General features: G+C 36.8%; 1 protein-coding gene across 1 annotated transcript in view; it reads right to left on the bottom strand.

The window, feature by feature from the left end:
• The window catches only part of THSD7A (thrombospondin type 1 domain containing 7A), a 270,216-nt gene that overhangs the window by 26,554 nt on the left and 217,927 nt on the right, over nucleotides 1-25,735 (bottom strand). The window contains exons 15-18 of the mRNA XM_063411466.1: nucleotides 17,254-17,448; nucleotides 14,606-14,869; nucleotides 4,261-4,439; nucleotides 1,246-1,251 (exon numbers count right to left, since the gene is read on the bottom strand). Of these exons, the coding sequence (XP_063267536.1) occupies nucleotides 1,246-1,251; nucleotides 4,261-4,439; nucleotides 14,606-14,869; nucleotides 17,254-17,448 (644 nt within the window). The remainder of the gene's footprint in view (nucleotides 1-1,245; nucleotides 1,252-4,260; nucleotides 4,440-14,605; nucleotides 14,870-17,253; nucleotides 17,449-25,735) is intronic.

The following is a 25,735-nucleotide window of genomic DNA, read 5'->3' as shown; positions in this document are numbered from 1 at the left end:
CATGAGTACAACTTTTTTAAAAATGCTTTTAAACTCTACTAGCACTTTAGCTCTATCCTTCACATTTCTTCTCCAGGATTCCATCCCACTATTATCCCACTATTATTATATTATTATCCCAGATGTTAGTTGTGGAGTTTTTGTATTTCTAAGGATAAGGGACCTCAAGAGAAATTATACCAATATATGCTGATTCACTTTATTTATTCAGTGTATATGCTTAAAATCACTGTAATATATTTGTGTACCAGCACTAGTATTATGTTTAGATTTGAATACCAATTTTTAAATGGCATCTCATACAGCAATTTCTACAATGTTCCATATACTGACTCAAACATACTTTACAAAAAAGGGACACACAGCACATATTGAGCAAGAAGAACATGTTGAGCTTAAATGTCTACTTTACAAACACTTACCTGTGCCTGAAGAAAGTATTTTCATGAACCCCAAAAGGAAAAAAAAAGCAAAGAGAAAAAGTTAGAATTATTAGAGTGAAGCATAGGTATTTAAATGGCATCAATTTAGCTTTTATTATAGACAATATTCTGTTACTTCTGCAAAGCAAAAAGAATTAATTTTTTCTCTCAGATCTCCTTTGCTGTCATAAGGTAATTTGCAAAAAGTTTGCCCTTGAAAGAAAATACATTTTATAAATCATAACTAGTGGGAAGAAACTGTATATTACCTGGTCTCTTTCTTGGTTAGATAGTTGAACTGTTTTCCCTTTTTGCTTATAATGAGCATCAAACATTTACACAGTAGGGAATCCAGTCTCTCTCAGATAAAAGAAAATCCTCAGTGTTTTTGGAGGACACTGGACTTTTCTATCAATTGAAATCCTTCTGACAGTATTAAGTGCAATAGATTCAAAGAAATAAGTGGAACTGTCAATTCTCATCCTTCCAAAGTTCCCAAGTCCTTCATGGAATAGCTTAATTATGCATAGATTATTTAAAGCCCATTGCCTTGAAATTCTACCAGCTAATTTGATGTATTCTAGGTATCAAGTCAGCACAACTAAAACTGCTGGACAATCTAAGACTTGTCTTAAACAAGTTCTTGATTTCTTTTCAGCAGCCCTTCCTCCACAGAAAAAGAAGGCTGATGGTTTGATAGTTAACCTGCAAGAAAATACCACAGAAAATAGAATGTCTTGAACACTAAATCTGTAGAGTCTGATATCATATCACTATGCAGCTGATCAGACCATGCACAAGACCACCAGCACAGTCAGAATACTTGGGCCTTCTCTGAACTACATGAACAATAAAAAGCATTGTGTGTTGGAAATGCATGTTAAGGAAGGTACTGGACCTTGAAAAATTGTTCTTTAGAATTCTTCTCCATAATTTCCAAAATAAGAATAGGAAAGCCTTAATTCAGGGAAATGTCTGTATGTCTGACCCCGGTTAGCAAACAAAGAATATATAAACCCCACACACTCAACAGCTTTTGCAGTAACATAAAATTTGGATATCTTGACAGAAAGCCAGAGGAGGACTTTATATTGCATTGCACATATGAGTGGTACTCTCCTGACCTTACTGGCATTTTTGTAGCTATGACTGCAGGCCACAGCAGATGGGGGGTATAAGAACTGCATACCCATTTTGCTCCTGATAAGGGGGAAAATAATGCTTATAATCAATGAAAAGATGGATGTCCTTAATTTCTCTAACAATGTCAGGTTAGTCCCTTCGTTTGAAATCATCTGATGGCCATTGACATGATTTTATATCAAACCTGACTCTATTATTACTGTATTTATGATGCTTTTAGCCCACTGAAGTGAGCACTGAGCAAGATTAATTCAGTTGGAGTGTGGTTTGGGAGCCACCCTGGCATGCACAGCCCAGAAGGAAAGACACTGAGTGGCACATCCAACCTTCACTGTATTCAGTCCTTCCTCAAATCACAGGCACACATATCAGCCCTGAGAGACATTGAATGACAACAAGGTCTCAGGCATTTTATTCCAGTGTTTCCCTAGCCTTACTATTAGAAAGTTTTCTCAAGGTTTAACCCAAATCTGCTTGCAGCAGGGTAAGCCCACTGCTTTTTACCCTCTCCATGATGGCCATGGAAAATGGATTATTTCCTCCTTCTTTGCAACAGCCCTTTATGTGCTAGCAGACTGCCAACATTCTCCCTCCCATCTCCTGTTCCCTGGGCTAGACAACACATTGTAATCTTTCCCCAGTTCATAATTCCTTGATGGCATCTTACAGCATAGTTCTTATGTAAATCATATTGCACATACTTGTGGGCACCAAAGATCCAATCTCACCATTATGGGCCATATGTATGCAAATAAGCTTGTCACATACATAAGTAATAAATATGTAACTACAAAGCATTATATTGAATTATTATTGAATGATGAATCTGAAAAGTCAGTTCTTTTCCAGTTGGTTGGTAGATAATATTTAGTTTAAATAACTAATTCAGAATTGGAATAGCTGTGTATTTCTTTGCATGTTTCTGAATTGAAAGGGAATGTATTTAAAAATGAAAAAATATAGCCTTTATATTCTTCAACATCCTTATATTATCTGTGGAACGTCCATCTCATTAAAGTACTATATTTCAATTTTATTTTTACAATAATTATACTTTGAATCAACTATTATTTGTCAAATACCAAGTAACCACTGATCAAATGAGTCAAAGGACCGGCAGAGGGCAATAGTGTTGCATAAAAGTGGCTAACAGACCTCCAGCAAAACCACCTTTCATGAAGAAAAATACAAGCCTATTATGTATTACATGAATATTAAAGAAGGAAAAATACTTTTGTACAGACTATAATTTGCTCCTACTGAAACACGTTCCTCCTAATTTAAAGCATATTTACATACTGACCCAAATCCAGCAAACCTCATTCTAGTTCGTGTTTTGTTAAAGTAGATCACAAACTTAGTTTATTAGCTGTGGTTTAACACTTATGATTTTCTAAATTAGAACTAATTACATCCCGTAAAGTAGAAAATTAGATCAACAAGCCATTTCATTTTGTTCTACCAAATGTCAATAGGATAATATTAAGTACATGTATTTTCATTCAAATGTAAATTGAGAGCACATTTTTTAAAAATCTTTGAATATTTACAGAAGAGACCATGTGGTTAATATGCCTCTGCAGACTAAATTAAATTCAACAGTAATATGAATATAAATCAACTTTGAAGAGCATAAGTTAATTGACAAGGAATGTTTTTCCTTTCTAAAACCCTCCAAGGAAAGAAACTTCAGGGGTTTAATTTGGGCTAGTGCTAAACTTGGTCCCAAAGACTAAGTGCTTATTAGTGGTCCAAGCATTCCAGCACTCCCAGTGTGCTCTTGGATCACATTTTATGGTTGAGTTTCACTTGAAGAGGATCCAGACTGTATGGCCAGACTGCTCCATACTGCAATATCAAGTGCAGTTTGTGGGAAAACTGGGAGACTGACTTCAGAAGTGCATTTGTGACTGGGACTGCACTGTCAGGGCAAGGGTACCTAAGAAGGGCAATCTCCAGCTTGAGGGGAATGCTCTAAGGGTCACTGGGATGATCCTGAGGAGAATGCTCTAAGGGTCACTGGGATGATCCTGTGTGACTATTTGAGAGTTTTGTTTTCTAATCTAAGCTGATCAGGGAGCGACACTAAAAATCTTGCCAGTTTGAGCAACTGCAATGAGACATTTTACTCCCTGTCACAAAACAGAAGATTAGAAGGGACATTAAAGATCATCTATTTCCAAGCCCCCTACCATGAGCAGAGACTTTCCACTGGATCAGTTTGCACAGAGCTCCTTCCAACCAGGCCTTGAACGTTTCCAGGCATGAGGCATTCACAACTTTGCATAACCCATTCCAGTGCCTCACCACCCTCTGAGTGAAGAATTTCCAAAAATTCTGCTCTCAGCTTGAAGCCATTCCCCCTTGTCCTGTCTACAGGCTCTGTATGAAGTTTCTCTCCATCTTTCCTGGAGAACCCCTTCAGGTAAGAGTTCTCTGCAAACACAGTCTTCAAAATCTGCATGTAAGCATGTTTTATTGTCTCTATTCTTCAGTTCACAAAATATGCAAAACTCTTGCATATGAGGAAGTAACTAAGATCCTTTACTGCCTGAGGAACTCTAAACCAACACATACTCCTTCTACCTCTACCTGCTCCTTACATTACACCATTTTTCTACAACAAAAATACAGATAAAATACATCTGAGGTATGGAAAAAGCTGTATCAATAATGTAAATATAAATGAAATTACCTGATTGACATGATCTAGCTTTGGGCAGGGTCTTCCACCATTGTAGGGTTTTTCACGGAGCCATTTAGACCGAACCTTTACCCCACTGCCACAGGATTTACTGCAGCGAGACCAGTTGGACCACTCACTGAGCTTGCAGTCTGAGGGACATGGAATAATGCAGGCTTCTTCAATATACCCTGTATGAATGGAAAAGAAAGTGAAATCTCTTCAGCATGTCAGTTTGAGACTTCTCCCTGAAGCTCTCGTCTGCTTCATTTAGATTCTCCAAAGTTTGACTTGACAGGACTGTGTGAATAGAGAGATCTCTTCATCATTAGGGATAAATTAAATTCTGCAGAAAATTGACACATATAGCTGGAGACTGTGTTAGAGTAGCAGCTGAGCATCCTCACTGCTCATCATCCCATCTGATTAGGATTCACACTTTCCAGATTTCAGCATTCAAACTTTCTGACAGCTACAGTGTAATTGACACTAACCATCTCTTGGAGGCATTGTTTTTATTCTGTATAAAAGATACATAATTTTTTTAAGGAAAAAAGGTTTAATTAAAGGATACTCCACAACTGTATCAAGTAATTCAATTGCAGTTATACATCAAAAATCCAGCTGAGAAGAAATGCATCTTGCCAGCCTGGAGCAAGGGAACTTAACACCTTGTGACCTTTCTGAGGCTAGAAAGAGAGAGTGGCCTGCCACATTAATGATCTGCCTATTAACAACCATCTGCCCCCAGCAGCACACTGAATAATTGCACTGAATGGAAAAGCAGATGTTTGTTTTGGATAAGTCATTGGTCCAGAGAGGTTGGAAGGGGGTATGACATGGTCTGCAGGGAGTAACATGAGGCCTCAATTCAGTGAATAAGTGAAAATGTCTTTCTTTCAATAGCAACATATGCCATAGCTCTACAACCTGGGTAATTTATTCCAATATTTAAGGGAGAAGCTATAATACATCAAATAAAAAGCTGGCCTTTACTGCATGTTTACTACAACTATACCCTGAACTCTCTTCTCCCCTTTCCTGTGTCAGATCTGCAAAGCATTTACCATAAACCATCATTTACCATAAATGACCACTTTACAGATGAAAAACCTTGTCAAATTTAAAATTGTATTAAAATATTTCGTTAAAATATCTAATGAAAAGTTGCAAAATTGGCACATACTTGACTAAGATCATCCTCAAAAGATTGTCATGGTTTGCTAGGCTTCAAATGTTTCAATTGTTTGTCAGATATACACAATTTTTTAAATTCAAAAGGGATCAGGCTTTTTATCAGATCTAAATTGTTTTTAACCTATGTTTCTAAATAAAGTTGTTCTGTCTCTTCTAAAACCAACCAATAACAACCAATCTCATGGTCTGTAAAGAATCAAAATACTAGATTTAAATTCTATATACCTATTTCTAGTTAATTTGTTGTTTAGATATAGTTAATGTGTTTTAGATATGAAGAAAAGAAGATTTTTTAAAAAAAATACAGTGACATTTAGAGTATTTTATGGTGAAATCCAGGTGATGGTTTTATTCTGTATGGTTTTATTTTGTTTAGAAGTGTTAAATATTTAAATAAATATACAGAGCACATCCTGGATTTGAGCACTGTGAAACTACTGCTGACCAAATGTATCTTCCTTAAAATGACTAGAATATTATTACCTTGAATTACAAGTGTATTTATTGAATAGCTGTTGCTATTTGAGTGACCAGTTCAGTGAAAATATAGGAAAGGGACACTGTGTTAGACAGAATACATTTTTGAGGATCACATCTCTGCACATCTGAGGTGCTGACATAGATTGCCCTGCAGTAGTAGATGCATTTCACCTTACCTGACATCTCTGAGTTCTAGAAATCTGGTGCACCCTATCTCAGAGCTCCATCCTACACTGAAGTTTGATTTCATAAATACCAAAGTCTGTACCTTCAGCAGAAATGAGCTTTCAACAAGTGTTACACAAAACCATGAACTCACACAGTCAGGAAGCTACTGAATTAAAATGGAAAAAACCCAAAACAAATTAAAAGAAACAATTATCTCCAAACAATAATTGTTTAATGATATTTACTGTCTGATAGAACTAAGTGAAGATTTCCTTGCTCTATGAAATTTCTTGTAATTCTGAAATATTGCTTTAACTTTCAACAAGAAATGACAAAACGTGTTAAGAAGAGAACAAGAATGGAGTCAATCAATGAAAGCACCAAAAAGGAGCTCTAACCAGGTAGGATGGCTTAGAGATTCTGAAAGTGCGGAGCATTTTTGGAGAGCAGAGAAAAACACGTATTCTTTTGTAAGATGCAAGAAAAGCATTAAAATCTCCTAACCACTGGTATACTAAGAACACTGTTAAGGGTCCAGAAAGGAATTTCACAGCTTCTCCAAAGAGAAGAAAAAGAAAATAAGTGAAGAACACAAAGATCAGATAGATTAGAAAAATGTTCTTCACCCAGAGAGTGGTTGGGCATTGGAACAAGCTCCCCAGAGAAGTGTCACAGCACAAAGCCTGACAGAGTTGAAGAGGTGTTTGTACAATGCTCTCAGGCTCATGGTGTGACTCTTGGGGTGTCCTGTGCAGGGCCAGGAGTTGGACTCCATGATTCTTGTGAGTCCCTTCCAACTCAGGATATGTTATACTTCTATGATGTTACTTTTCATGGCAAAGAGTCAGAATTCAAAACAACAGAGGAAATGCAAAACAAAAGAGGGACTAAGGAGGAATAGAGGAAGGGGTAAGAAAAGACAGTGAGAGAGAAGAGGAAATAAATGGCTCAGAAAATAAAGTCAAGAGAATTGTAAGGAAGCACTGCATGGGGATAGAAAACAAAGAAAGAGGAGAAAAGAAATAAACATCCTGCCAAAAGTGGTATCGTGGTGAAGCACAAACAGAACAAAATGCTCTCAAGAGCTTACGCTGGTATCCTCTGGCCAGAGAGTGAAACGAAGAATGTTCTCACAAATCAAAATAGAGAACAAAAGGAAGAAACACAAACACTGTGCTCTCTGATTTGCATTCCATATGTAATTAGTATGCAGAATGAAAATGATCTTGTTATATCTGACATCAAAAAGTTTTTGGCATACTCATCCCTTGGCATATATTTCCTCTCAGGGGCCTCAGTATTTTGCTCAACAGACTATTTAACATTTAGCTGTGCTACTGGACTCCCTTAGAACTGAGGCAGAAGCACACTTCAAATTGCTTACAGACAGCACTTTAGCCAAGAAAGAAGAGTGAATTAAAAAAACCCAACTTGTTGCAAATTGCTCATTCCACTCCACTTACTACCTATCAAATGGTAATTTTCAGGAGAAGCTTCTCTGGACTTGTCATCACCTCAGATACCTTTCTTTGTATATGAAGTCAGCATATCTTTAAGGGTGATTAAGGATGATCTCCATAAGTTCATAGCAATCCTCCATCAAATCCAAGAAAGCAGACGTTCGGGAACTTTGAAAAGTTTACACTTGGTTGTTGTTGTTGTTGTTGTTATTAAATTTCAGATGTTTGTGCTTGTAAACTTTGTTCAGACTATAAAAATTTTAGCAAATGAGAAGAGTGAGAAGACAGAATGCTATATAAAAAACTATGGAAATGCAGAAACCAGAAGTACTACATGCAAATGAGACTGGTGATACAGATACATAGTATGTATGAAAGGGATGTGAAGGAGCCATTTTGAAATTTTCAGTATTGTTTTCAGTTTGATCAAATCAACCTTGAAAAGGCACAGCTTGCATTAGACAAACTGAGTGTGTGTTAATATAAAACCTTATTACAGAAACAAGCCTCTAGTGTGTGGTAAGAGTCTCTATAGTGGAATATCACCAAGTTATATCACACAGACTGGTTGGTTAATGTAATTGCACCAAAAGTCATACCAGAGCTTTGAGGTTCAAAGAACAAGCAGGAAATCACCAAGGTAAAATACATTAGATGCAGAGAGAAGGAAAGAACAGGAGCAGTGAAATGTCTATGAAGAAGAGCTGAGAAGGTGAGGAAGGGACAGTGAAATAGAAAACCAACACTTTAAGGGCTCTGGACATCAGCAGCTCACTTTTTGCCTGCTGTTTCTCATCCTGACTGAAGCGTTTCACTGCATGCTTCCTGCATTGCTTCCTTCTCCTTACAACATCCAAGGGATGTTGGAGAGACGAGACCGTGGTGTGCTGTGGTACAGGGTAAAGCCCTGCATTGGCCAGGAATAAGCTGCCTCTGTGTAAGAGCCTGTGTCTGTTCCCAGGGCAGTAGTTTCTAAATTATTTCAGCTCCTGTAAGGCTGTGAAACGGGCAGTTGTCTGTTATGAGTGAGAACATGGCTATTCTATCATTAAAGATTACTGAACCACAATTTAACAAATGGCTTGGAACCACTAGGAGTATGAACTGAACTCATTAGTAAAAGGGAAAAGTTTACTATCCCATTGCTAATTGGCTATAAAATCTAGACTCCTAGAGCAAAGTCATTAACAGATGTGATGGATAATTTATAAGGGAGGACTTTAATGGACTTCATGCTTTCTCTAATGACAAAGCAGGATAAGTAGGTGGATATACGACTTTTCCCCACAAACTGCATGTGCACTGTGTAGGAAAGGACTGACTACTCCAGTTGAAGGGTGCAAACATAAACATCTCACAAAATGTTTACATGAACTCTTTTGTCCCTAGGACTGACAGAATTATGCTCCTACTTTCATGACTAAATGTCATGCTGTGTTTCAAAGAAAAAAAACCTGCAATGTCAAAATAGTGTATGTTGTTCTCATAGATTTTTTTTCCCCAGAAAATATAAAGTTTATGGATTTCATCTTCCAGGATAAAGAAATACACAAGTATTTGCATTCCATTTGTATCAGAAGATGTGTATTTCTAGTGATATTCATACTTTTGTCGAGCTATGGAAAGATAGATTGAACACCATGAGATTTTTTTCAGGATTACCCTTCAAAGCCTCAAAATCTGATAGCAATTGTTTATGCTTAACTATCTCCTGCATCAGTAACTCTTCCTCTGGTGAACTAACTACAGCTCTTTGGATTGATGGATGACTGCTTTAAGACTGATGTACTGTTGACAAGCAGATGTGGAGGCACCAGAGTTCAGAGGCCTGAGGTAGGACTTCTGGTGCAGGGCAAGAGGTAACATATTGCTAGAGAACACATGGCATAAATATTTTTTTTACAAAGATTTTTACAAATATGAGAAAATCTATACGTTATGAAAGAGTAAAGTGTCTTAATCAAAATTGGAGAATCTAGGTTTACTACCATACTGGATTAGAATTTCCTATGAGAAATATATTTACTTTTGAATAAACATCCAACAGAAAGTCTCAGTTCAGTTTTAACACTGATTTTCTTTTTCCTGGATAAATTTGCATTGCTTCAGGTTAGAGTACTGAGAGTGAAAAAAACACATTTAAAAGTCCTAATAAAAGTGGATAAAGCAAGCTGTGATAGACATCTTGGTCTATGTAGACTCTGTTATATCATACAAGATTTTATTTTATTGCACATATAAGTAATTAAATACAAAATTCCTCCATTCACAGTGATACTCCTAGCAGCTGTTGCAAAAGTATTCACTGATACACAGATATTCCTCTCTAATCCTCCACATAAGCCTTGTAGCCACAGAGGGCTTTGTAGAGTCAGCACAAATCAATGCATCTCATTTAATTAATGCTGAAGGGGGAAATAATCTCACACTAATAAGGCAGCAGACAAACTATCCTGACTGCTTGACTGTGCCTAAGGTCTTAACAGTAAACGGACATGAATTAAGAGGAGTAACACGACCTATATAAAAATGCTGCATCTGTCTGCCATGCTGCTCTGTTTGCCTTCACACACAAACACAGCCACTGCTCAGCTTATGTGGGTCAGGAGTCATGTTTGATACATGATGGAGAAAAGCTAAATACTGAAGAGCAAATAGTCCAGGTCATAAGCATGGAAGTGGCTTGCTTTTGAGTTTTTGTCATTCCAACATACAATTTAAAGGAACAAAGAAGAGAATCTCTCCCAATTTTTTCACAAATACACAGAAACAGATTGTTGGCAGACACATGTCATTATCCACAGAGCTCTAGTATACTACTCATGGCAGGGATAAAGGTATGAAAAACAACTACAGATTTTCTAATGGAAAAAAACCCTCTCACACTTGACTAACAATAGTATATATTTTAATTATATTTCTTATTTAATATATTTCTCCAATAAATATTCTATTTATTATATTTCTCCAATAAATTTATCTCTGTAGTATTGAAAAGCAGGAAGCAGAGAAAGGGCAATTTATGTGTCTTCCACTAAGGGAAAAAGGTAAACAACAGCTCAGTTACCATTTTTAGCTGATGCTGCCACATCTGCTGACACCTGTAAGCTATTAGCTCCTGCCCACACTCTGCAGAGCTGGAATGGATGAAAAATACCAGAGGCAGAATATGTCAAATGGCCACTGAATAATGAAAAGTTTCTTACCAATAAATTTAACTAGAAAAAAAATATTTTGAAAATGAAAGTCAAAATATTTGGCATATGTAACATTCTTCATAAAGAAGAAAGTAAGAAAAAACCAAACAGCTTTGTCTTTCTGCAGCTGAAACTTAGGTCTACTTTCAACTGTTTGTTTGGGATTAGTTTTGAAGCACCTCTTAAGCTACAGAAAGCTAAAGACCCTCTGCAGAAGGATTTCTGCCTTCCTCTTCCCAGAGTTCTAACCTAGCAATAACAGTTGAGTTATTTAACTATATTTTGTCTTTCATTTTCTTTTACAGTCACTCCTGTCTTTTTGAGAAACTTGTTTGCACTTGGGACTTTATAACTGCAGCCAAAAGTTCAAAAATCATCCCAAGAATCCTCAGATAGGTATGCAAATTTAGGGTGGTTCTTGTGTCACATCTGTCCTTTAGCTCTTTGCTATCTGTGAAGCAGTCAACTCTTAAATCTGTTGAACATGAGATGTGAAAGGCAGGAAAAAGACCCTAAAGTATTTATTCTTCTGCTTCTGTTTATGTTTTATTTTCTGAATAAATCAACTGAATTGTGATGATAAGCAAGCAACATTTTGCAAAACAAACAGCTTATTAATTTTTTGGCACAGCAGAGCAGGTCTGTCTTCTGATTCCTTCCACTCAAAGCAGCACGACTTGCAACACTGACCTGTTCGTGGCCTTGTAAATTTACATGGCAATATTTACATAAAACTTTTGGAAGTCTCACAATTTGAGTTTTTTGTGTCATTTGAATATTATCACAAAACATATTTCATGCGTATTAATAACATCAGCGTGGGCGCAGTTTGTCCCTCTTGTCAGATTTAGAGGTGGTTGTCACAGCTAAAGAAGTTCAATTATCTCCATTTCCCATTTCAGGATTTCACAGTGTCAGAAGACAACAAAAGTTCAAGTTGGATACCAGACAGGAAATATCTTTTCTTAAATGTTGGTCTTGTTTTCTTTCCTAGTGCAAGCTAATTCATCAAACCATATCATATAAAAGCTGCAGTTACATAATATATTACTTGGAAAAGAAATAAGAGACCCACAGGAACTAAGACTAAAACAGATAACATAGCAGAAAAACCTGATGACACTTTGAGTCAGTTACAAAACTGGCAAAAAATCCAGTGAAAAATCATTGCTGTAGAGAAATAAACACTTCTGTTAAAATTTTAAAAAATAACTCAAGCAGGCTTGAATTATATGTCCTGTCAAATTCTGCTTGAAAAGCCAAATGCAGACTGATGAGAACTTACAAGACACTTTTATTTTCTAGCAGGTGGAGTACTGTTGTGATACTACAGAAATCCCTTGTTAATTTGGCATAATACAGCTTTTATGTTTGTTCTTAAAGAAAACAAAACAAAACACAACAACAAAAAAACAAAAACAAAACTCTAAAAGTCCCCCAAACAAATATAAAACCCAAAACTGAAATCTAGAGAAGATGCCAAACTGAAGAACTGTCACACAACAAGGGCATAAGAATAAGAAAAGCATCATAAATCAATACTGGAAAGATATAAAATAAGATTGAACTGGCAAAGCAGGAGTTTGTACACGTTGAGAAAAAGAAAACAAATCATCAGAAAGTAATCCATGAATAAAAAGTAGTTATTCAGAAAAGGCAGTAAACATATACTGAAATAAAACTGAAAAATCTATATAATTTGCTCTAGCTCCCTTTTATTCGCAAAAGTATGCTAAACCTGGAAAAATGCCGAAGGCAGACAATAAATTAGGTAAGTTTTATGGAGGCCTACACTATGTGTATGTACAATACCTATCAATAACAGAGGATCTACTAGAAAGTAAACCACAAATTTAGTGACATTCATTAGCATCAGTTTAAACCTTTATCATCAAAATCATGTTAGATGCTTCATTCCCTGTATACATTAAATTCCTGTCAAATAATTTTAGGAAAGTAGAAGGAATATATGATTAGTTCAATATGAATTCCAAGCTTCATCTGCTCACACATTACACCATGGACCAAGTTAAGGTGTATTCTCCCTCCCAGATGGAACTGATGAGAAAACAGAGGAGGGGTGTGAGGTAGGGGTGGTGTAGCAGAATACCAAGGAATCAAACACCTTAGTGAACTGATCTAGTTCTAGAAAGAAAGAATTCAAAGAAAACAACACTTCAAAGCAAAGGGTTCAGGCTTCCCAACCTACAATAAATACAGTAATGACAAGAAAACACTTCCATTTTACAAATTTAAAAGAGTCTTCAAGTCTCCCATGAGAAAAAAGAGATGAAACTTGAGAAAGAAAGAGCAAAACAAAGCAATGCTATATAGTGTTTTTGAAATGATGCCAGTGAGTGCTTATAGCATGTAAACAGTAGCCCTAGCTATAGCAGGAAAAACAGTAATACATTGTAAGCAGCTTTTCTACTGTATTATTATTCATTGTGGTCCCTGTGAATTTAGGCCAGATTCACTGACAAAATCTATTGGATCAGAAATTACCATCATGAAGAGAGAATTACCTCAGGGTAACCAATAATGATTTGGAATATACTTTTTAAATACTTTTTTATTCCTCTTCTATTTCTTTGATTCTTGCAATGGAATTGCACCTCAAAATGCACCACTAGGGCTTGAAAGCAGCTACATCTATATTTGTTCTACACAAGAAGCTGTTCTTAGCAGCAGCATGTTACCTACCACAACACCAACAACATGCTCTTTGACAAACAGTTTCTTTCCTTTTTTTTGACACAAAAGCTGGCAGTGTCCATTCTTCAAGTCATTAAAAACTGATTGGCAGTGGGCCATCACTTCCCTTAGTTTCCTACATACTGAAGTGTTTCTACAATTTCCCACTTTTCAAAGGTCACTCTGAACTTAATGTTGAAGAATCATGAATTTCTAACATAGTGTATGCTAATGCCTTGAATCGATACATTGTATTTCTAGTTCAGCATATCTCTAAACTAGAATTAGTAGTGCAAATTAAAATTGCCTTATTAATTCAATTTCTTTGATTAGTTATTTTAAATATATCCAAATAAATAAATAAATAATTTTTTTAAAATCTTAATTTAACATAAGAGAGTAGAACAGATATGTGAATTAAACTTAGATTGACCTTTTAATGGCACTAACATCCAGTTCTTCATACCAATTGCTCAGATACAAGTTTGCACAGCAAGCAGGAAAAAAAGGAACACAAAAACTCCACTGATGGCAATTAGCACATTTCTGGCTCACTGAAAACCAGAAATTGCCAATTTTGATCCTAATGCTACAGATGCATCCCCTTTAGCAAGGAATACTGTTCCTTCTTGGAGCAATCCAAATACAAAGAATATTAAGTCTTTAATCATCCTAGATGGTTTTACACATGACAGATTTACACAGAGAAGAAGTGCTGTGTGCTGTTGAACTCAGGTCAGTGCATGCCTGTTAGTTAAGGTGCTGAAGAGCAAATGGTAGAGACAAGGCTATTTAAGGACTTCAAAGCTATCTAAAGAACCTGTAGAATTCATTTCAGCCTTTCCAAAGTAGTCCTGTGCTTGTTTATTTTTTGTGAAATTGCCTGTTCTAAGTGGCTTTATTCTCAAATTTCTAGGCACGGTTAAAAGGAAGATTTTAATTTTTTAAACTGAAATACCTAGTTAGGAGTTTACCATGATTCTACTTAATTTTGCTATTTTAAAAGTCAGAAAAAACATGCTGTGTTTGAAGGTATCTTGGGACAAGCAGCCCAACCAATCAGTATTAATCTGCTAATTCTACTGCTAATGTACATGTATTACATTAAATTTAAATAAAGCACATAAGTAAACAGATGAAAGGAAATAGGTTTGTAAATACCATGGCTGTTGCATCGTGATGTCTCCACAAGTCGATTGTTTTGGTCATAGCATGCCATGGCCTGGTAGCGATAGCCTTGTCCACATTCCTTGACGTCTCCTTGTACCTTCATTCCCAGCAATAATTCCATCTTACCCTCTGGTAAAATACAGTCTGACCAGTTTCCCACAGGCTGAGCACTGTACTTGTCACACGGGCAAAACTGATTCTCAGTTAGGGGATACAACTGAGAGTTTCTACATTTGTCCTTTTTCTTACTTTTTCCTAGAAAGAAAAAATAGTTATTAGCAATTTTGTATCAGTTTACAGCTTATCTCCCAAAAATTTCATTTAGTCTTCTGTAACAACTGCTTGCAACTACACAGATATACCTAATACGTGTTACATTAATCTTTATTTAATTATATTATTGACTTGAATTTCTAAAGTACTGGATACCTACAATTTGCAAAAAGGAAATTCCGTTTTTAAAAAGAAGATGTAGTTTATATTTCATTTGGATGAAAATGTTTCAGGAGTAAAGTTCAGGAAAAAGTTAGCAATTAAACAAATACACTCTTTTCCTCCTATTTCACCAGCAGTGTGCAGTTCAGTCACAAGATTTCTATCTGGAACAAGCTTTTTCAGGTTGAAGGAAGAAGTCAAGATGGAGGTAACATGCATCTTTGCTACACTAATACCTTCTTTCAAAATGTCAAAATTCTTTAATCACCTGTTACCAGTTATTTGTTCATAATTACCATTCTTCCCCTCCAATAGAATAAGCTCCTTCTCTGAATTTGTTTCCATTCGGTTCTGTTCTTGTTTTCTTTCCTGAACTGGATCATACCCGTCCATTCAATTTCCTCTTTCCTTTAAATATATTTCAATCTTCTCTTTGGTAAAGTTTGCTTAGTTTTCCTTTCCATACCAGGCAGTTCATATAAATTAATGTAGTAGTCCTTACAAAAGTAGTGGTTGTTACTAAGTAGTATCTAAGTAGTTGTCATTTAGATATTACTGAAAATTAATATTCTGTAGCATTTTCCTTGCTATTCAAAACGAGGCACTGGACATAACTTTCCAGCATCCCTAGTTCTTGTATTTGCTACTGCCTTCATCTAGAATAGAAAATGGGTACCTGGAGAAAGGTTTATCATTCTTTTGACAACACAACTTCTTACTAAATGTATGCTTCTCCTCTGGAAGTATTTACCAGGAATAATTACGAATTCATTCCAAGTCATTACGAATTAGTCTGGGTAAGACATTGCCACAGAGAGTACACCATAGCACATATCACAGAGTGGGCAAGTTTGAAGAGGTTGCTCAAAAGAGGACAGGAAGTATCACAAAGTGTTAATAATGTGGTAGGAGAATACGTATTTTCTTGTTCTGTTTTTAAAATAAGGAAAAATACTCTTAATCAGTTTTGCTCCTTTTTTCCTTGTGGAAGCAAACGTGACACAAAGCTTACTGGAATTATTAGACAGTCACAGTGAGGCTTCTTGAGGATCATGAATTATTCATTGTCCACTGGTCTTCTGATTTACAGGGGGATCCTACCACATTCTTTCTGAGCCTGCTAATGGGCACCCCCCCTTAGCTAGCTTTCCTCCACCACAGACAATACAGACTAATTGGCAGAGTGTTGTGACAGAGGCCAAGCCTCACTCTTGAGGTTTCAATTATAATTTAGAAGTAGAGCATGGAGTTTTTTCACTTTATGCAGAAGAAAAAATAATTTTAAAAACCCACCAAACAATAGATTAAAAAGAAGTTGAAGAAAAGAAAAAAAAATTTCAAAGTGGAGCAGTGTCCATTATGTAGAACTAGGACAAGTCTGTGGCAAGGGCATCACTGGTAAATCTTTTTTATTTTACTAAGTAAAACCTAAAGAGGCTTCTTGGGACACAAAATAAGACCATTATTACTTATCTCAATAAGTAAAGCAAAAAATTAAGCAGTGTATTGTCTCTTGTAGTCTGTGGTGCTGGATGTAGACAATGAAAAATGGTAAAAGAAAGAATTGGGAGAGCAAATATTCAGCCAGATAAAGGACTGGCTTAATCATAAATGTGACATTCAGGTCTGCAGCTAAGTTCAAAAGAGGTAAGCCAAAGATTAAGGCTAAAAATGGTGATGTATAGCAAAATGCTGAAAACCACTCAAATGCCATAGTAATTCTAAATACACCAAAAAAAACACCATGAGAGAAGAAAGCCTGCTTTAGCTGAGACCAGGTGTAGGAAGAGGAGGGCAAGTGAGTTATCTGGGGCAAATGGGGCATCTGATCCTGTTAAGGTGAAATGATTGCTGACTTATCAAAAAGAACCCCACACAAAAACAAGCAAACAAACCACCCCCCCCACCCCCCCAAAAACCTCAAAACTACTATGTTCACTGTATTTAGAAACAAAAAACTGTATTCTTCTATGTTCTCCCATCTTCTCTCTTGCCACTTACCCGTATCAAGAGTGTCTGACACACGGCACAAGTTTCTATTCCTGGGTATTGTTCCACCAGCAGTATATAGAGCATGACACTGGATCTGCTTTCTGCCACTATGACAAACACTTGCCATAAGGGAACCTCTGAAGTTCTCAGGTTTTAAACAAAACATTATCAATATTTAATAAAAGAAGCATTATTTTGCTTGTTTCTCTTACCAACAAGAGTGCGTTTTCTCGTCCGGACTCCTCCACAGTCTCCATTACAGGGAGAAAATTTTGACCAGTTTGTGAACTGACAGTCATCCTGGCAGGGAATCTGGCACATCTGTGTTAGGGGTGGTAATGGGCCAGAGTATTTAAGGCACTCACTGACGTCAGCTTGTCCTCCATCTTGTCTACGACAAGTAATTGCTGGAAACAAAAAGAGATGGAGTCTAATTCACCATTTTTTTTAATGAATGTCTCTGTTCAGTTAGGTAAAGCTTGCAATACGCTATCAGAAAATCACACTGAAAGCCCAGAATACATATACAATGACCTAATATTTCCTGCCAGTTTTAGCTTGAATGAATACATTTGACATTTCTCGGTTAAGATTTTGTTTAAAATAATTTATCAGGACTTACTGGGAAAACAAAAATTACTGACAACTGTAAATATTTTAAAGGTTGCACCATGTTATCCACGCCTGTTATACCACTTTACACATTATCATTTCTTCTGATATCACTGACACAATCTACAATCTTAGACATTAAAAAACTTGCAATATCATCTTAACTAACTTAATTGTATAAGTTATAAATTTTTATCAGCAAATTGAAATTTAGAAAGATGGATAGGCTTAAAATTTAGAAGCAGATTTGACTTCTGGATATCACTTAACCCTTTACAACGTTATTTCTGCCTGACGTTCTTCAGCAATCTTTGGTCTTGAAAAAGGTTTGAAGAATACAGCATGTTTCCTAGTGAAGGATCATCAGCCATTGGGGTAAAACTTTATAGAACATGAAAGCCACGCCCTGAACAAAAGCTTCTTACTTAAGAAAAACAAGTTCCTTAAGGAAACATCAGGTCACATGAAAGTAAGGAGTTGGAACATAAGGATTTGTGAATAAGAGGGAGGGCAGTTTCATTAATATAATCTTTAACTATCACAGAATGGTTAATGTTAAGGGACCACTGGAGGTCCCTGCTCAAGCAGGGTCCCCTAGTGGCACAGAATTGTGCCCAGAAGGCTCTTGAATACCATCAAGGAAGGAGGCTCCACAACTTCTCTGGGCAATTTGTTCCAGTGCTCAGTCATCCTCACAGTAAAAAAGCTCTTCCTCATGTTCAGGTGGAACTTTCTGTGCTTCAGTCTCTGCCTGTTGCCTCTTGTCCTAAAACTTGGCACCACCAAGAGCCTGGCTCCATCATCTTGACATCCTCCCTTCAAATAGTTATAGACATTGACATGATCCCTTCTCAGCCTTCTCAAGGTGAACAGGTCCAGCTCGCTCAGCCTTTCCTCACAAGAGAGATGCTCCAGTCCCTTAATCATCATTGTCATGCTCAGCTGGATCTGCTCCAGGAGTTCCATATCTCTCTTGTACTGAGGAGCCCAGAACTGCCAGGGGCAGCCTCACCAGGGCTGAGGAAAGGGGCAGGATCATCTCGTTCAACCTGCTGGCAATGCTCTTCCTAGTGCACCCCAGGACACCGCTGCCATTTTTGGCCACAAAAGGCATCGCTGGCTCATGGAAAGCTCGTTGTCCACTAGGACCCCACAGTTCTTCTCCACAGAGGTGCTCTCCAGGAGGTCTGTCCTGGTGCACGGGGTTTTTCCTCCACAGCACAGGACCCTGCACTTGACATTGTTGAATATCGGATGGTTCCTCTCTGCCCATCTCTCCTGGATCTCCCTCTCTGGATCCTTCTGAAGGGCTACACAGCCCTCTGGGGTATCAACCACTCATCCCAGTCTTATATCACCAGCAAACTTGCTGAAGAGGCACTCTACCCCTTCACGAAAGTCAACAATGCTTTATAATTGCTTCTCAAATATTTTTTTTAAGCATGGTTGCTTATCTGTTCTAAGCTCAGTAGACCTAACTTTAGTTCCTTCCCCAAAACATCATAAGACTTATTATATAGTAACAAGATAGGAAACATCTAGTTGTTTGTTCACACAATAGAATTATATTTATGCCTCTTGGCATCTGACAGCACACAGTAGATGTGGTAGCTCGACTGTAAAATAATTTGGGTCACCTATTGTTGCAGCAGAATTGCATCCAAATATTCGGTATTCATATGAAGGAATATAGCTTTTTATATTACACTCCACAATTTAAGGACAGCTCTTCAATTGTGCTGACAATAATTGTTTTATTAGAACAAATTGAAAAAAACCCAAGTTCAACTGTTGGAGAAAAGGGAAGTATGAATGCAACTACAAAATAAAAGAGAAAACTGTCTATAGGTGGGCAAGAAGAGGGGCAGGTGCCCATCTCTTCTCTCTGGTGACCACTGGAAGGATGTGAGGGAATGGCCTGAGGCTGTGTCAGGGGGCTTTAACTTAGATGTTAGGAAAGGGTTCTTCACCCAGTTGGGAACTGAAACAGGCTTCCCAGGGAAGTGGTCACAGCACCAAGCCTGACAGAGTTCAAAAAGCATTGGGACAACACTCTCAGGCCCTTGGTGTGACTCTTGGGCCTGTCCTGTGCAGGGCCAGGTGTTGACTTCGATGATACTTGCGGGTCCTTTCAACTCAGGATATTCTATGATTCTATGATTTCCTCCTGGACGAAAAAAGGAAATATAGGTAAGGAATTTTTTTTTTTCAGATTGCTTTAAGGGAATTGTAATGGTCTAGTGACCTATGATTTCTTAAAAAAGCTTTCTAGTCTGGCAGTTCTAAACTAAATTTCTGCCTCATGATGACTTAGGAAGCTGAACTTGATGACCCCTGTGTTCTATTTCAAGTCTGTGTGCCTTCTACAACATAACCAAAGGTTCCAAGGGAATTGTTTTTGCCACACATTTACCGTAAAACACTGAAAGGGAGGGGTCTGTGTTTTTCCTGAGATACTGAGCAAACAACTTCCCTGATCCTTGACTGCCCTTTGGAGCAGGGCTGCCTGCACTCTTTGTAATAGGCTCAGTACTGCATTAAATGTGCTTATTGGGGGACTGACCAGCTGCACACTGTCTAATACAATTATTCTGCCAAATCCTATTAGTATTAGTGTAGTTTACACAAGGAAATATTTTTCAGATATAATTACAGTGATTCAGTGAGAAAAATCAAGTATCTAAAAATTGAAAATCCATACTATCGGATTTCTAAGATTGCACACGTATTTTGGAAAAGACAAGTCAAACTGCTATCTTCCAGGAGAAGCCTAGGCTATAGCTTTGGATTCTTGTGAGATGCTAATAGTACACCTCAATATCCCTAAGGTAAAAACATAGTTCAGACTAGTTTTACCATGTGTAAATTCACAGAAGTCAAACCTAAATCCTCTGTCTTGAGTTTGGCCTTGCTATATGCACTGATCAGCACAACTAATTGCATTAACTTCCCTGCATTCCCAGGGAGACACAGACCACTATTTTTAGCAGTAAAAACTATACCTAGCAAAGGGCTAAAAGACAGTCAGTTAATTAGCCCCATATCCTCTTATAACTTTCTTCAAAAGATTAATACTCATTTTGCACACTGCCTCTCCATCTAGCCCTTGGATAAGACAATAAATGTTGCTCACTAAAGAATATTCTTTCTTTCTAGCTAAATTGACTTTTTCTAAAACCAATATTCATTCCCTCATCTTTCCTTGCTTTAAAACATTACTCCATGAGCACATATCCATTATGTCATAAATCTTTTCAGACTCATATTAATGCATCTAATTTACATCATGCAGACCCAGGTGAAAAGCTCCCCTGAGGATTAATGCTTTGGTTTTTTCCAGATTAACTGTCAATTGTACTGTAGCAATCAAAGTAGGAAAACTCTTCATTCTCAAGACCTAAATATTTCAACTTAATAATAACACAAATTAGAGGACAGCTTGGCATACTAAATCAATTCTCGAATCTTAATTTTCATAGTACCTGTCTGTAACTATTCATGCTACTTCAAGTTGACAAGACCTGGATGATTCGCTGTATATTCCATTTTCCTGATGTTATTTTCCAGATTCAGTTATCAATGTGAAATGTTTATACTCCTTATGACTGCTGAAAAGTGGTTATTTTTCCATTATCAGAAGCAGGGGTTTTGACAACTGTATACATCCCATTCATACACTCTTTTGGCCTGTCTCACTGTTAGAGTTACTTTTTCCACTCACAAGCTAATCTGGACAAACTCATCCTCTACCTCTGATCAATCCTCTGGTTGTTTAGTAGAGATTGCTGAGATCAATGATTTACTCACTCTACAGAGAAGTGTCTTCAACTACTCTAAAGCTATACCATACCAAGCTAATTATTTTGCTTATACGACCACATTATATTTATTACAGACATTAGCAGAGAGCGGAAAGAGCATGGTTCCTCCATTACTGAATCAAACACAGTAATTATTAAGTGAAAACATAAAACAAGAGTACAGCTAACAGAAAAATCAAATTTAACGTAGAAACCATTCACTTATAAAATTGTTCTGGTATTTAACAACTATTAGCTCCCAGAAGAAAGGTGTGAAATAAATAGCAGTCTAAATTTTATAGACAAGGGACTTTGATGTAATTAAAACTTTATTGAATAGCATTCTTTCCACCAAGTCCCCACAGGACACTACAGATTAATATATTTCTTGTTGGCATAATGAAACACTGAGATTGTATTTTAGCAAGTCATGTCATGTGTGAGTTTTTATATAAACCTTTCCAGTGCTAGCATCATTAGCATACTTCACTGACATTTCACTGAGGTGTGAGATTCAGTGGCTCCTATACCTAAATATTTCTTTATAAAAGAAGGTTCTCTATTGTCCTTTCTTTTGCAACATGCTTGTGATATAATTTTTTTCAACTGCTAAGTATTTTTAACAACAAGATTCTTTTTTAATTCTAGAAAACAAGAATTATTTCAGCACGCTAACTTTTCTTATACCTTCTATCCATGCTGTCTAAGCTATGATTTCACCTGTGTCTATTTCTTTCTATGCAGGACACAGCAGACTAGACACAGTGTGACAAAATATTCCTACCACAAAGCAGGTTAAGAAGGAGCATATGCCCCCAATATTGTGAAAATATAAGACTGAGTGTTCTTTATGTTCCAAATACTATAACAATGTATTTCTGCCAAATAAAGTTGCCTGGAGATTGTCTCTCTTTTTTCTGCAAATAAAAAAATAGGTTCTCATGCAAACACTGCTTTTGAGCAGTTGTCCAGATTCTTACTTATGATACCTGATGTTGATCACTGTACTTTGCTAAAATACTGTATTTTGCACTGTGACTAAGGCAATAGAGCACTCTCATCTGTTAAGTCCCAGTGACATCAAAATAGTAGTATATAGCTCTACAAAGAGCAGTACTCCATGATTTTGACATCTTCCCTGTGCTTTCAATAAAGGCATAAAACAACCACAACAGCAAAGTCCCCTGCCTCCGTAAGCAAAGAGGGAGGCTGCTGTCCCTGCTTAGCTGTGGAGTGAGAAAAGAGCTTTTGACCCCTGGTTCTGCCTCCAAGCCTCCCCACGGCCTTAACAAGCCTGCAAGGCCTCTCTGTGTGCCCATGGCCATCCTGGGAAGCTTCCTCCCATTCCTCTGTCTTTAAAATAACTACATACCCTGTGAATGAAGAATAGTGAGAGCTCAACACCAGGTCTTTAATAAAGGCAAATCCCCAGTGACATCAAGCACAGCTATTCAAGTATTTTCTCTCACAACCAGTTACTTTAACTTCTGTTTAAATTTACAAATAACCTTCCTCTTTCTATTACAGAATATGCTGACATAGTTTGCAATTTTCATCCCATTCCTCCTAAAACACTCTGAGGGAGATTCATGGTGGCAAGGACTGCAGGCTGTGCATCCTTCTGCAAATCTCTTTTCAGTCCCTGGGATGGCCCTTACCATGTGCACCCATCCATATACATCACGATGTAATTCAGTTATTGCAGTTTGGGCACTCAAGCTTCTCATCTGCTGCATGCCCTCTCCAATACCATTGGGATGCAGCAGGACCTACTGGCAAGTTTTATTAACTTTCTGAGGTTTCCTGTACAATTTAAAATGGATTTGAGCTGTATTTCTAAGTTCCTTCATAAATCACTGAAACTGAGTGACTGATTTAAAATATAAGCATAACATAACGCATACCTGCCTAAGTTGTTCAAAATTTCAAAGTTAGTACCTTGGGTTTACTAAACATTTATTCTCTTGTTTGGTTTTTGGCTGGTGGTTGTTGTCTTATTTTTATTTTCTGGGGAGGGGGAGGGCGTGCTTTGTATTTGCCACCACTGTGCCTCTCTCTCCTGGATTTCAGGTGACACATCAATATATCTGATCAAATTATATTATTAGTTGAGAAACAGCTTATGAAAATAAAGGTAAATGTTGTTACAGTGAAATATGGCTTTTCTCTGTATTTCCTTTTCTTGTTAGGTAAGGTCAAAAAGAGGTTTCAAACTCCTTGCTGACGCACACATATCATCTCCTCTTGAGGGTTTTGAACAAAAGACAAAAGTCTTAAGTTGCTTCAGTTCTGTAATATATTCCTGTCCTGCTTAACCACTGTTAAAAACCATTTTATCAGTAGTACAAATTCATTCAATTTTCATTCATCATGGGAGTTCAATACAATTGTTATGAAAACCAGCCTTCTTCAAATAAAGTTCATGACTACAGCAATGAATTTGCTGCTCAGTATTAAATGCTATTTCACTGTGCTTAGGATTAACTATAAATACTTGCCCATTATTTACATGAATAGCTAATACATTTTTTAAAAAAAATACTTCTAAAGAAAATCTTTTTTTAAAACAAAACTTAGAAACCATCAAGCCCTTTTATTCTTTCTCCTCTGCATTGACCCAAGTAACGATGTTGCGACATTCATTTAACTTGACATGATTTGAAAAAAACCTCTTCATTATACAAGACAGACAGAAACAAAGCTGTCTTTAACAATGAATCACAATTCTAAACTTTATGATTCACCCAAGTATCTCTTTTGCCAAGAAGGACGAAATGTGATAAAAAAGCTGAGGAATGGAAGTGCAAACAGTAAAGCTGTGATATAAAGCAAGGCATGCATATGCTCTAGTTACTCACAGACTCCCAAGATCAGACACCAAAGCAATCATTTTTAATGATTTATAACTCCTAGTTTTTCCATCAGATTTAATTATCTTTCTAACTAAAATATTAACAGTAGCAGACTATTTTGTTCAAAATAAACTGCTAATGAATGCATGGTCAGATGTGCTTTTTCCCTGTTCCTATACTTTCTCATTTACCACATTTGCTGATAATCTGTGTTACAGTGTTCGTGCATGGGCAATCAGATCATAAACAGGACAAGCTGATAGCAATGGTAACATCCCCTTGCACTGAAAAAGAGGAACTCAGAACTCTTTCCACATAGAGGAATGGAATTACTTGCTCTACTGAGTATCAACACAAAATGAAAAGGCAATGCATGGGACACCAAATAATGGAGATTACTTCCGTAAGATTATTGTTTTGCTTTGTTATCAAAAGCAAATTGGCACATCATTGGATGAAAGTGTGATTTCTGCATTCATGAGCACCAGAAACTTGAAAGAGGACTATTTCTCAACTGGAAAAGAAATGCTGCTATGTCACCAATTTTCACAGTATGGCCAATATTTGTACAGAATTCACCAACAAACAGTTAAATGTACTGATCAAAATATCTGTTTTACAGTAGCAACCATAAATGCAGCACCAGAATGTTGTACCAAATGGATTTCATATTTCAGTGTTTAGCATTTTGTGATTTTGGGTTGGATAAAAGTAGTTACACAGTAGTAGCTCAGTCTTTCCTGTATCTACATCACAAAATAACCATTAAAGAAATTATCTATAGAACAAAAATTTTTAGTAACATATTATTATGCAAAGTTTTCCACAGCCTGTAGAAATTTTATTTAGGGATACCCAAATGTGGAGGAGGAAGCCAAGAATTAACTGGAAGAGGAGATAAAACCTCTCTGGAGTCTTCCTTCAGGAACTGGTGAAATCTGTCCAGAGCAGAGCTCTGTCAGGCAGATGTTTGCTTTCAGATCAGCCTCCCTTCAGTGAGCACCTTGCATGAAATCAACTCTTGTGCAGGAGACCAAACAAAACAATGTGTATCACTAAAAATTCATAGCTATTTTGATGGCAGAATTTGAAAGATAAGTGTGGCTAGGGAATCTGTTGATGCCCTGTGTAGGAGATGAATTATATTATCAAATAAACCACATTATTCATATTCAAAATGCAATTTTCTGAGGTATGAATTAAAAAACTTTAGCTAATAATCTATAGAATTAGAGAAGAAATTTTGTTTTCCAAAGTGAAATTTACTTTTGTGCAAAAATTCAACTTGTACTTCCAAGTCATATTCATTGTAAAAGGAAAATATTTTACTTGTGTCAGTCCAAGGAAAAGCTACACTGCTGTGTTTAGGTCCCACAGATTATCAATTTATATTACTGAGTACAAAAGTAAAAGGTATAGTCAACACATTG

This window comes from Prinia subflava, chromosome 1 (assembly GCF_021018805.1).
Source record: "Prinia subflava isolate CZ2003 ecotype Zambia chromosome 1, Cam_Psub_1.2, whole genome shotgun sequence".
In the NCBI taxonomy this organism is placed as follows: domain Eukaryota; kingdom Metazoa; phylum Chordata; class Aves; order Passeriformes; family Cisticolidae; genus Prinia; species Prinia subflava.
The sequence above is the reverse complement of the archived record's forward strand: the minus strand, read 5'-3'. Positions and strand labels throughout refer to the sequence as shown.